The 14,206-nt window shown below is 34.6% G+C and overlaps 1 protein-coding gene across 2 annotated transcripts in view; it reads left to right on the plus strand.

Annotated features, from left to right (window-relative positions):
• Positions 1-14,206, plus strand: part of LOC131804054 (uncharacterized) — a 79,640-nt gene that overhangs the window by 44,779 nt on the left and 20,655 nt on the right. The window contains exons 1-2 of one of the 2 annotated variants that reach the window (XM_059126329.1): positions 9,970-10,118; positions 10,475-11,116. In XM_059126329.1, coding sequence (XP_058982312.1) covers positions 10,742-11,116 — 375 coding nt within the window. In that variant the 5' untranslated portion in view covers positions 9,970-10,118; positions 10,475-10,741. Of the gene's footprint in view, positions 1-9,969; positions 10,119-10,474; positions 11,117-14,206 lie in introns of those variants that run through there. The other variant, XM_059126330.1, reaches the window with a different exon arrangement.

Raw genomic sequence — 14,206 nt, forward strand, 5'->3', positions numbered from 1 at the left:
TTTGGTCCATTTCGACCCCTAAATATTATGCGATCATCTCCAAAAGAAATAGGGTTCTATTCTGACCCTAGCCCCACCTCCATTCTAAATTTCGTGAAGATCGGGCCATAATTGCGACCTGTAGAGTGATTACAAATTAACATGGACAGACGGACAGACGGACGGACGGACATACATAGCTAGATCGACTCAACTCGGCGAGATAGGAAGATCCATATATACTTTCCTATGTGGGAAATCAATATTTCGAGGTATTACATAATTTTTGGCCCAATCAAACTTATAATACCCCCAACACATAGTGTTGTAGGGTATAAACATTGAGTTCGGCCATTGGGTAAAGAACCCATTTTTATATAAAAATATCTGAATTCCAACGTGTTCCACTTCAAACTACAAATACCAGTAGGACCGTTTGGAAAAAACTGTTAAACTTTAAAAAAAAAACCATAAAGTGGTTGAGGCCGTTATATGGGGCTATGCTAAAACGGAAACATCCATAGACAATTTTTTCCTTCAAGTATTGTCATCTACCAAATCTTCTTAAATACCAAATTGGAAAAAATTTCATGGGTAAATGTAACTTGGATTATCAAAATACCGTATATCGAAGGGTATCGTTACATGTGCGCTATTGGAAAACGTGGAGATCTTCTGCCGCCGGAGCTAGATCCCATTATATACTACAAATACCAATTTTTGACAACTCCATGGAAAAATGTAACAAAAATCATCAAAACACCGACTATCGTGAGATACAGTTATATAGGAGGGCTCTACCAAAACGTGAGCCTATATTTACTATTTTCCCCACCAGAGCTAGAACCAATTATGACCTACAAATACCAATTTTTAAACCAATCCGTGGAAAAATGTGGCAGAAATCATAAAATACCATATAATGGGAGGTACCGCCATATGAAGGTTATACAAAAACGCGGACCTATATATACAATGATTCGCCACCGGAGCTAGAACCCAAAAGGAACTGCAAATACCAATTTTTAAACAAATCCGTGAAAAATGTGGCGAAAATTGTCAAAATACCGAATAGTGGCAGGTGCCGTTGTATGGCGGCTATACCAAAACGTGGACCGATATATCTCATTTTCATGTCAATGTCAACCATGCTAGACGCAATACAAATTGTTGTGCCAAATTTTGAAATTCTACGTCAAATGTGGGCTGTATCGTGATTTCAACATGCAGACCGACGGACATCGTTAAATTGACTTAGAATTTTATGCCGATACTCTACGACGAGTATTTAGAGATGTTACAAACGGCCTCCTTTTCAAGTTGAAGGGCACAATTAAAATCAAAAATGAAAAAAAATATATTTATTTATTTTTAAGTTTAAGTAAGCATTTTTAGGCCCTTTCTGTACAGGACCTATTATAGACCTTTTTTCTATAGAAAAGTTGTGACAGATCTTTTATCCATTAAAGAAAGCTAAAAGGTCTTTTGCACAGAAAAATTATGTTAAAGTCTGAAAAATATCTTTTTTTCTATAGAAGAATATCTAAAAGTATATTTTTTTCTACATATGACCTGTAAAATGTCTTCCAGCTTTAAAAGGATTATTGTAGAATATAGAAATAAGGGTCTTCGATAGTCATTCTTTTCATAGAAGTCCTTTAAAAGGTCTTTATTTCATAGAAGACCTGTAAAACATCGTCTTTCCGCCAGACCGCCAGACCCAGAAAGGGTCTCTCGTGTAAACTTTTTTGTGAACAATTTGCAAAAGTATGTTTCTATAGAAGTGCTGCATAAAGTAATATTTCTAAAGAAAACCTGCAAACTTCATTCTTTTAATATATGACCTTTAAACGCTTTTACAAGATTTAAAAAATGTCTTCTTTTTGAAGAAACCCTTTGAATAGCGTGTAAAATGTTTCCGAGGCCTCCTATATCTAGATGTGCTCTAAAATATCAATGCTCAATCCCTGGAAAGCTCTTCTGTCTCTGAATAGCTGTAGAAGTTCTTCCCTTTATAGAAAGCTGACAAAGGGCGTTTTATTCATAGAAAACCAACAAAAGGTATTCTATGAAGAAGAAGGTATTGAGAGAAAATCCGTAAACGATAGTTTATCTTCTATGCAAATCTTATAAACTCAAAATATGTAAATTATATCAAAATGAGCTGTGAAGTGGTCTCATAACATAGGTTCTTTTGCAGTATTATCTTAGAAAGCCCTGGAAAAAGTCTTTAGTCTTTATAAAACCTACAATTCTTCTATAGTAGATCAATAGAAAGTTGTTGGTTGTTTTTTGTTTTTCATTTTAAAAATTTCGCGGTTAATCATTTTACCTGCCATATTCATTGATCTAAGAATTATGCAATTATTTTTATTCAAGCTGAAAAATTTAAATCGTGGAAAATTGTATTTTTAATGAAATTCCATTTGGTTTGCAATGGAGGGCAACACACATGCACAATATATAAAAATAGTTTTAATTTTTTAGTTACAGCCATACCTCAATGAATACGACTAATTCAAATTTCGGAAAACATTAAACTGAATATGCCCTTGTTAAGGTAAAACATTACACTTTTGTATCAATTTTTGACAAATAGGTTGGAAAATGTGGCCTCCTAAATTTCCAAGGAATCAATTGAGTGATTCGCATACAACGTCCAATAAACAAAGTCTCATATTTTAAGCCTGAGTATGTAAAAAACAAGTAAGGCTACAGTCGATCGGGGCCGACCGTTGTATACCCTACAACACTATAATAAGATTGTGACAAATAATAAAAGAAAACCATCAGGTTTCGTTCTCTAATTTTCGAATTATAGCAACTTAAACTAATTTGCTCATTTCCAATTTATTGGTAGATGTTGCACGTAAATGGTCTTCCTAGATCTGGAACCAATATTTCCCAAAGACCTATAATCTCTCAGAAGTGGCAAAAGATTAACATTTATTATTGGTTTTTGACTGAAACGCATCTATATGAGATACAGACATTTGACTATATTCTTCCACGAAATCAGCGTTAACGAAATAGTCGGAATTGCGTCTTTTCTGTATTTGTGAATTCTCCAAAAAATCACTGGAATGGGCATTTTCGTATTTTGTCTACAAAAGTTGGCAAACTATTTCACATATTGAATATTTTTGGATGGTCATCCAAAACTGCTTGGCTTTTGCAATGTCCGGTAACTCCCATTCAAATGTGCGTGAGGATAGGGCGATAATTACGAACTGCCGACAATTTTGCAGTTTTTTGGTCCATTTCAACCCCTAAATATATGGCGATCATCTCCAAAAAGAGTAGGCTTCTATTCTGACCCTCATCTTATCCCCATGCGAAAGGATCGGGCCATAAATGCGATCTATATATGATATCCTGATATCCTAACTACTTAGTTTTGTTAGCTGTAGAAATATTACCAAATGTTTAATTCAAAATGAAAATATGCCAAAAATATGACAAAATTGAAAAAATATGAGAAAATATTACAAAATCAATATTTTCATCTTTAGAGAGATATTTTTATGCGATTTTTTTAGACGTTTTGTCTTTCCTGCCAAGAGGCCATTCTGAATTAATGAGAACTGTTGAAATCTGTTCAACCGTTCTCGACATATAAGAGATCTTTCAAGCATATCTTCTTTGATAGACATATATATCGCACATATTTTGCTATATATCCGATTTCTTGGATGTTAACATCAATGTAAAGATCAGAAGTAACCTTGTCATGGCTTTGTGATTTCGCCGGGATTTAAAATATTCGCGGTTTAATGAAAAATTTTGAATTTTTTCAACAAAAAAAAATATGGTATATTTTAACAGCTAAATATTATCCGATGACCACCCAAATTAGTAGGCTTCTTCCCTGTCCTAAACTCTAGCTACATGCGAAATTCCGCGTCGATTGGTCTATAATTGCGACCTGTATAGCTACTGCAAAATCCGACATTTTTTCAGTATTTGGTCCATTTCAGCCCCTAAACATTTGGCGATCATCTCCAAAAGAAATAGGCTTCTATTCTGACCCAAACCCCATCTTCGTGCAAAATTTCGTGAAGATCAGACCATAATTGCGACCTGTAGAGTGATTACAAATTAACATGGACAGACGGACAGACGGACGGACGGACGGACATACATAGCTAGATCGACTCAGCTCGGCGAGATAGGAAGATCTATATATACTTTCCTATGTGGGAAACCAATATTTCGAGGTGTTACATAATTTTTGGCCCAATCAAACTTATAATACCCCCAACACATAGTGTTGTAGGGTATAAATATCTCAACCGGTTCAAAATTAACTGACTTATAGCCAACAAAATGTAAATTCCGACAATGAAATTAGTTTGTTAATTTAAAGTAAAACGGCTGAAATTGGGAAAGAGTTTAATATCGAGTCTGACTCTCTACTCTTAAATTATAATTCGTTGTAGGTTGTAACAAAAAATAATTTGGAGACAAGTTCGGTAAAGCCCACCGATAAAATTAACATTTTTATAAGGAGATGTGTAATCATGTAGTTCGATTGGACTGTACCCTTGCCCTTGCACTGATTGGCTTACATTTAAAACAAAAACTGTTCCTTTGTTCGCAATTACACAATAATCTAGGTCTACCTGTATTTAAAAAAAAAAAATGCAGCAATTTTACACCCACAACTCGTCATCAGTTTTGACTGCTTGTTGGCGTTAGTTCTTGCTGCGATGTAATTAGGCAGTAGTTTATGGCAATAAAATTTAAATATTTATTTTTGCAAAGATTTTACAATACGACATGACGACCTATTTTGTGTAGAGTGCAATTTTATTTCGATTCTGATTCTGTTAGCGGAATTGTGAAATTAATTGGATCGATCACACCCTATCAGCAATAGGTATGTAACGTAATTCGATAAACCTTTCGTTCTCAAATTCACTATTTTTACAAGTAAATGTATGCGGTGAATGCAGGTTGCATCCGATACTAAGTTTTTTTTTTTTTTTTTTTTTTTTTTTGTTGCTTTCAATATTTATTTACGGTGTTGACATTTGTAATTGCGTCTCAAGTAAATTAATTCCATAGATATTGTGTTATATTTACGTGATGATTTTCTTCTTCTTCTACTTTGGTATTGTTATTGACTTTTGAATAGGTGGCATCTGTTGGGATATAGTTGGGATTGTTCAAAAGGTATGTAAGTATAAAAAATAGACCTCCGTAAGGTTCTAAAGATAGAAGAAGCCTCTACAAGATTTTCTATATATTGGAGACCGTTGCCACACCTCCAACCTATCAGACACCCTCTGTTAGATTCACTACCTATGGCGGCGTCTGCTTGGATATACTTGGGATTATTTAAAAGGTATGTGGATATAAAAAATCTTTAGAGGGTCTTCCAGAAATCCTCTTCTTCTGTAGAAGACCTGAATAAAATACCCTTTCTAAAGCACGCCTCTACAAGATTTTCTATATATTGGATACCTCAGACACACCTCCAACCTATCAAACACCCTTAGTCTACTACCTATGGAAGGCTTCTGGCTGTGATAGACCTTTTGTAAGGTATTTTAACGATAGAAGTTTTGTAAGGTATGGAGGACCACTACTTCTGGAAACACTGTTACATATAGAGGACCTCTACAAGGGCTTATATCAATGGAGAACCTCTAAAATGCCTCTTATATACGTAATACATGTGAGAAGTCTTCTGCACTATATAAAACTGCCATAGAGTTTGCTGTCTTTAGAAGACTCTCCTCAAGGTCTTGGATCCACAGATACCTTCCTTATCTTCTACCTATAGAAAACCTCTAGAAAGATCATTGAAAGTCAAAATAAAAAAAAAATATCTAGGCACAACTATCACAAAACAAGCAAAAGAGCGATAATTTGACCATTTGGAACGAATTTGGGAATTTTCAAAAAAATCAGATAAAATCCTAAAAATATCCAATATAGCCTTTATATTGGGGTCTTTATGAAGACCTGGACCTGCATGGGAAACTTTTGCCATGCCATTACAAAATTCAATTAGGAAATATCGGTTAAAAAATCGGTTAATAATGTAACTAGAATCATCAAAATACGCAATATAGGGAGGTGTCGTTATATCGGGGCTATAGGAAGACCTTTTTCTGCCACTGCCTGTAGTACCTATTATGAACTTTAAATAGAAATTTCAAAAAATGTCGGCGAATATTGTGCCTAAAACCGTCAAAATACAAATAGGGAGGTACTGATATATGGACCTAAACGAAGACCTGGACCTGTATAGAGAATTAGCTATCATAGACTGTAGTTCCCATTACGAAATTTGAAAGAACTTAGGTGAATAATGCCGCTAAAATCAAATCAAAAACAATCAAAATACCGTCAAAAACAATCAAAATATTATTCCTATGAGTTATAAACGGAATGACGAACTTAATATACCCTCCCATAATATACCCTATGCATGGTGGAGGATATAAAACAGAAATTTTCTTTAGAACTTTAAATGAATGACGAAAATAGAAAAAACATATTGAATTTCCAGAGGCACACACATACGAGCATACAATTGGAATTGTACTTGATATTATGCATGTGTCGCTTTCAACAAATATATGTATACATATATATATGAATACGTATATATTCCTTCCATATTTGATTATCCAGAGGCGGTGGAGAAAAAAAATCCCCCCCCTGGTCACATACGAAAACCGCAGAATTACTTGAAAACAAACAGAAATGCAAATATGCTACTGTAAAATATAAAAGAAAACAATATTAACAACCATAATGACAGCCCCACGCGACCAAACGCCAGACAGTCACTTTGAAATACACCAACATTACGCCGAGAAATAGCGCCACCAAAAGTTGTTCTTCCTTTTGCAATTTGTCTGAGCATTTTTTTTTTTTTTTTTGAATTAACATTTTAAAATTTCATTAAATTTCTTTGTTGTATTTGTGGCCATTAAAACCGATCGTCCGACCGACCGTCTGTCTGTTTGTCTGTAATATCAGCACGTTTTTGTAACCCACAAGAGATAAGGCAAATACGAGAGTCTGATGTTTCTTTTTTTTTTTTTTTTTTGCAAAGATTATCATCTCAATAAGAATTTTTGCCAAATGCGGGCACCGTGGAACGAAAACTATTCTAAGAATACGGAATGAAAATTTAAAAAAAATGAATGAAAAAAAGTAAAAAATACGAAATTTGCAAATACGAAATTTGAAATAATTACGTTGAATAATGTCACTGAAATATAAAGGGTGAGATAAAAAAAAAAACTGCAAGTCAAACGCCATAATTTTTTAATTTTATTGAATGAAAGCAAAAAATTTCGGAAATAGCATCAAATTTTAGAATAAGTTTAGATTTACTCGAATTGGTCACCTTTGGTACGAATGATGGCCTTCAAACGGCCAATGAAACCGACACACGCTGCCCGAATGTTGCTCTGCGGTATTTTGGCCCATTCACGGCGAAGCGCTTGCTTGAGGTGATCGACACTTTGGTATTTTTTTTTTTGTCAACTTTGCTTTCCAAAATACTCCAGACACAGTAGTCCAACGGATTGGTATCCGGAGATTTCGGTGGCCCTTGTGCGCTGGAAATGAAACAAGAAACCTCAATTTGTAACCATTCTTGGGTGGCGCGTGCTGAGTTCAATCGTACTGAGTCCTATGCCACGGTCGATTAATACGAGCGGAGAGCGACCTTCAGCTGTTATGGCGGCCCACACCATCACCATGGCCGACGCTTGAATTTTGGTGGCCAACCGAAGGTGCTCATTTTCAGCTGACCTCTTTGGCAAGTAAACACGATCATTTTGTTTGTTTACAAACTGCTGGACAACGAATGTTTTCTCATCGGAGAAAACCAAATTCGTCATTTCACCACTTTCGGCCAAGAGAAGAAACTCTTCACCTCTTTTGAGTCTTTTTATACCCTACACCACAAGGTGGTCAGGGTATTATATCTTTGTGCATTTGTTTGTAACAGGCAAAAGGAAACGAGATAGACCCATAGTTCCTTTTGATGATCTGCATAGAATCACATTCTGAGTCGATTTATGCATGTCCGTCCGTCCGTCCGTCTGTCCATGTATTTTTGTAAACAAAGTACAGTTCGCAATTATTGCCCGATCCAGATGAAATTTTGCACAATTCATTTGTTTGGCCCAAGGACGAACCCTATTGAAATTGGAGATAATCGGTAAAAATTTAGATATAGCTCCCATATATATCTTCGTCCGATTTGCCTTTTATTGTGCACCAAACGTGTAATATAAGCCCGAATAGTATAAAATTTTTCACATACAACCAGATTAGGCCTGAAAATAAGTATGCAAAATTTGATCGAAATCGGTTCAGATATAGCTATAGCTCCCATATATATTGTTCATCCGATTTGCTATTTTTGTCCTTCGCAGCCGTAATATGCACTCTGTAACAACAATATTTGGGGAAATATATCAAATACAGCCTAGAAATACATGTGCCAAATTGTATCGATATCGGTTCAGATTTGGATATAGCTCCCATATATAACTTCGTCCGATTTACCTTATATTGTGCACCAAACGTCTAATATTTGTCCAAATGGGGTGGAATTTGGCACTTGGGACCGAATTGAGTCTAGAAGCTAGTACGTCAAATTTGGTGAAGATCGGTTCAGATATAGCTATAGCTTCCATATATACTGTTCATCCGATTTGTTATATTTTTTACCCACAGCCGTAGTGCATATTACGTAACAACGATATTCAGGGAAATATATCAAATACAGCTCAGAAATATCTTTGCGAAATTTTATCGAGATCGGTTCCGATTTGGATATAGCTCCCATATATATATATATCTTTATCCGATTTTTAATTAATTGTGCACCAAATGGGCAATACAAGTCCGAATCTAAAAGATACAAATGCTTCGGCATATTTAGTCCTTTGAACTTTAAATTATAATTATAATCATAGCGTGTATGATTGAATTCCCCCATAAAAACTTTTAATTTAATATAGTGGTGTAGGGTACCATAAAGTCGGCCCGCCCGACTTTAAGGCTTTTTTTTTACTGGTTTCTTTCTGTTGCGGTGTAAGTTCTTGCACTTTTTGGAACTTTAATGGCTTTACCCCGAGCTCATTTTTCAATATTTGCCGAATGAAACATTGTGATATGTTCAGCTCACGAGCGATTTTTTAGCCACTGCGACGCGGGTTTCGATCAAGTCGCTTAATTACTTTTCGAATCTTTTCTGCTGATGTTGCTGTTTTCTTCTTTCTTTTTTGAATACCCTTAAAAATATTCTCAAAAAATCTTCGTTGGACTTTGAAATAAATATGAATAAAAAGAAATATGTTATAGGAATAAAAAATCCACGTTTATCCTCGAAAAAAATATTCCTAAAAATACCATGTTAGTCCATAAAAAATAGTCTTAAAATAATACTTTGTTCCTTAAAAATTGTTTTTAAAATTCATTATTGGTTTTTGAAAAATTTTTCTTAAAAAATCTTTGTCGGTTGTTCAAAAACTGTTCCTAAGGTTCCACATTTGAGGTAATGTTTTTGGTCTTTGAAAAAATGTTCCTAAGACATCCCAATTTATGCCTTTTTAAATTTCCACCATACACGGTCTCCAAACACTGTGCCCCACGAACATGTGCTGACTATTTTACAATATTGCAACGACGCATTTTTAGGGCCGCTACCTAAAAATGCCCCTCTGCACCCACAATAGAGATAAACGTTAGAATATTATGTACGTACGTACGTACATACGTATGTATGTATGTCGTCTGCATGTGTAATGGGGACTAACAAAACCGCAGACGGTATTGAGTAGAAATTTGCACTTTACAGGCGGTGGCGAATTATTGTTGTTTCAGACCTCTCCACGAAGCAGTTGATGAGTGAGGCAGCGGGGCGACAGCGACAGAGAACAACGCGCAGGCATGATATGTGCGGCAATGTGACTAACTGGCTATAGACAGGTTCTCGTGAAGAGAATTTGCTCATTCTACGGGATTCACTCGTTGCAGACGGATGTACAACGGTTTACAAACGAAACGTTACGCGATATAAACCTTTGAACATTATTGAAAATAATTAAACAAAAAAAAAACAAACTTGGAATTTTTGTGCAATTAAATAAATGTTTGATGTGTGTTGTGTTGTATTTTTAAATAAATGATTTTTAATTAATAATTTTTAAAATAATTTTAATAATTTTAAAACAATGTTGGGGGTTCCGTAGTTATTTTAATGTTACAAAATATCCAGGCTTAATACAATTATAGTAGTTTTTATAAAAACAACGTTTATCTATTAGAGGAAAAAAATAAATTTTTTAGTGAACAAATTAATAGCTCTATACAAGGCATTTTGAAATAATTTATAATTTTTATTTTAATAATAAAAAAAATTAAAAATCACATTGCGGTGTTTTTCAAGTCCTAACCTATTTTTTCTATTTCTCTTTCTTCTCTCCCCCAAATTTCTGCAACAAAATTTTAACAGCAAAAAAGGAAAACTAATTGAAAAAGAAAAACACAAGTGACAAATAAAAATACATTTAAAATACATTTCAAACACCAAGAGAAAGTGAAGAAAAAGTTGAAAACTTTTTTGTAGTGCAAAAGAAAAAAAAAACGAAAGAAGGAAGGAAAAACAGCGGTGAAAAATAAACAAACGAAAAAGAGTAAAACAAAATAAACAATACTGACCCACAAACAACAAAAAATAAAAAACAAAAGTTTCTAAAGTTTGATTGCACTAAAGCATATAATGGCCCCAATAATTGCTGACAATTCAATTGAATCAGGATGTGAATTTGTTGATAATTCCAACACCGTCACCATCGACTCCAACTCAGCCATCACCACCACCAACGATAGTTATTTTAGTGAAACTAACGTAGAATCGTCATCATCATCGCTTGAAAACTTTAAAGACGAAGAAGTTGTGAATGTGTCCCGTGATTGTGAAGTAAAGGAAGAGATTTCTAATAATGATGAAAATGTCCGCAACAATCAACAGCAACAAAAAGAACGCATGCCATGGGAAGCACCCGGCAAGCAGGGATTGTACGATCCACAGAATGAACATGAAGCCTGCGGTGTTGGCTTCATTGTGGCCATCGATGGCAAACGGTCTCACAAGGTAAGTCCAAGGTTTATGGAATTTCATATACATTAATTACTCTGACCAAATGGCCATAAATCAACAGGGATGGGTTCTCTTTAGGGAGTGTGAATAAATAGTAAAAAAGCAGCAAACTTTGAATACCCTCCACCATTTGGAACGAATTTAGAAATTATCAAATAAATTAAATCCGTTAAAAATTCGGTTAAAAATCTTAAAAATACTGAATGTAACTCTTATATTGAGATCTATACAAAGTCGTGGACCTGCATAGGCAACTTTTGTTATAAGCCATTACAATATTCAAATACGAAACTTAAAAAAATATCCGGTTAATAATGTAGCTAAAATCATCAAAATACCGAATATTGGGATGTACTGATATATGGAGTCTATACGAAGACGTGGATCTGCATACGCAATTTTTTGTCATAGGCTGTAGTACCCATTACGAATTTGAAAATAACTCTGGTGATTAATGGTCCTAAAATCGTCAACATATCAGGGGGTTACCGTTGATTGTAGGCTATACGATATCTTGGACCTATATAGACATTTCTCTTCCAAGGGGTAAAGTGCTAAGAAAGAACTTCTAGTATGGGTTTTTAGACAATTCCATTAAATATTTAGCTACTAAAAAATACCGAATATAGGGAGCTAATGTTATATGAGAGACATAAAATGTCGTGGACCTACATAGACAATACCCTTCCAGGGTGTAGAGGAAGGAAGGAACTCCTTTTGTGGATTTTCAGTCCATTTCATTTTCGAATATCAGAAATGTCGTGCTCATCTTCGAGCTTGACCTGCATGCAGACATCTGACAGATCTGTGAAAAAGGTAGCTTCCTATCTTTATTCGTTTTGACACCATACTATGTATGTTGGAGGGTATAAAAAATCGCCCGGTCGGTATACGTCATTGAAGAACTTTATCGGCTGTAAACATGCATGCGACCCGAGTGAACACGACCAGACAGAACAAATGTATATATCTTTGAGTATAATCGTTTGGAATAAATAACAAATAAGCCAAGGCTATAGTCGTGCGGGGCCGACCATGCGATACCCTACAACACAGCAATATGTTAGGAGCCCCCTTATGTCCAAATCCATTTTGGAAGATTTCGCTTTTGAAATTATGTCATAGAGCACTGCCCAGATATTACCCTTAGCATTTTGGCCAGGGACATTTGACCAATATTTACGCACTCCATCGTGCTGTTAGTTGTTGTGGTCCATTTTACAGCTAAATATAATCCAATGGCCGTTCAAAATGCTAGAATTCTTCCCTGTCCTTAACTCTCTTCTCATGCAAAATCCCGTGTCGATTGGTTTCAATTGTGCGATCAAGAAATTTTTTCTGTTTTTGGTTCATTTGAACCCCTAAATATTATGCGATCATCTTCAAAAGCAATAGGCATCTATTCTGGCCCTTGCCCCACCTCCATTCTAAATTTCGTGAAGATCGGGCCATAATTACGTCTTGTAGAGTTATTACGAATTAACATGGACAGACGGACGGACGGACATACAAATCTAGATCTCGGCGAGATGGGAAGATCCAGTATATATGGATTCCTATGTGGGAAACCAATATTTCGAGGTGTTACATCATTTTTGGCCCAATCATACTTATAATACCCCCAACTCATATTTCGAGGTGTTACATAATTTTTGGCCCAATCAAACTTATAATACCCCCAACTCATAGTGTTGTAGGGTATAAAGACTTCACTTTCTTATGAACTATCTCCTTTTTCATATGCATGTATTTTCGTTTATTCTGATTTTGGTCAACCCTGGTCCTAATACAACACCAAATGTCTTCAATTACAATTTTTAACATTTAAAAATCCAACGCTCATAACATAGAGCAAACTACGACTTTTTAAAAATAAGTTATGGCCCTAAAAAAACTACCCCATTAATTAAATTAAAAAATTAAATATTTTGTAAAAATCCACGACCATTTAAAAATTCCACGGTCACTGCATCTTAGTGGCTGCTTCTGTATGTCAAATGCAAAAAAAAAACACAGCATCTAAAATGTATTCCGCAAATTTTGGATTTAATTAAAAAAAGTATAAATATGTAAAACTTCCGAACGAGTTTTTCTTTCACATTAATTTTCGTAATGCAGAAACAGGTCTTTAGTCTTCTAAAATTCATTAAAATTTCCAGGGTCCTTAAGCGTTTTAATCGGCCCATAAATTATTTTCTATAAATCCTTTAAAAAACTTAGAAATTATTACTTCTTATATTTTTATTTTATTCTACTTAAACTTTCTGCAATTTTTTCGTGAAAATTCCTGAATATTTCCTCTTTAGACAATTTTCATTAAATATTACAGTTTTTGGACCACCCATTTCAAATGCTTGAGAGTGAACTTGATTTTTTTTTGCAATTCATTCAAATTAAACAACAATAGGTGTGTCTGGTTACTTTTCCAGCAGGAATTGTCCAGTAACTTCTTTCTGAGAGAGTAAGGTAGTTTTATTCTCTTTTGCAAGGAAAATGCGAAAAGTAAACAGACGCTATTCCTGCAGAAGCTTGCAACTAATCAGCTGATTTGTCAAAACAAACTAATTTGTCCCCCATAAGGAGAATTAAAACAAAGGAACCAATACTAATTTTACAAGTTTTTTAAATAAAAATGTTGGAAATAGTCTTTTATTTTCTTATTACATATAAACATTTACGTTTTTCACATTTTGTAAAGTTGTTCTCCAAAAACAATTAGTCTTGCTAATTCCAAAACAATATTTTCAAATTAAAATCACAAAAAGAAATAAATAAACAATAGAAAACATCTGATTAAATGTCGATGAATGAGAAGAAGAAGAGTTGCAAGAGATTGCAAGAAGAAATTTTTCCAGCAAGAATTTGCAAACTCTCACTGAAAGAACTGTCAAAGTTTCTCTCTCCAACCGCTCTCTTTTGCAAAACTTTCGGGTTAACAGACGACTTCCAGTAACAATTTGTAACAATTGTTACAAATTTTAGGGTAACCAGACACACCTAATGTGGCTATACAAAAATTCTTTGGACCAGTTATTAACCGCTAACTGCAATTCAAACAATTCAATGTCTGGGAATTTATGATAA

Source organism: Musca domestica, unplaced genomic scaffold (genome assembly GCF_030504385.1).
Source record: "Musca domestica strain aabys unplaced genomic scaffold, Musca_domestica.polishedcontigs.V.1.1 38, whole genome shotgun sequence".
NCBI classification, from domain to species: Eukaryota; Metazoa; Arthropoda; class Insecta; order Diptera; family Muscidae; genus Musca; species Musca domestica.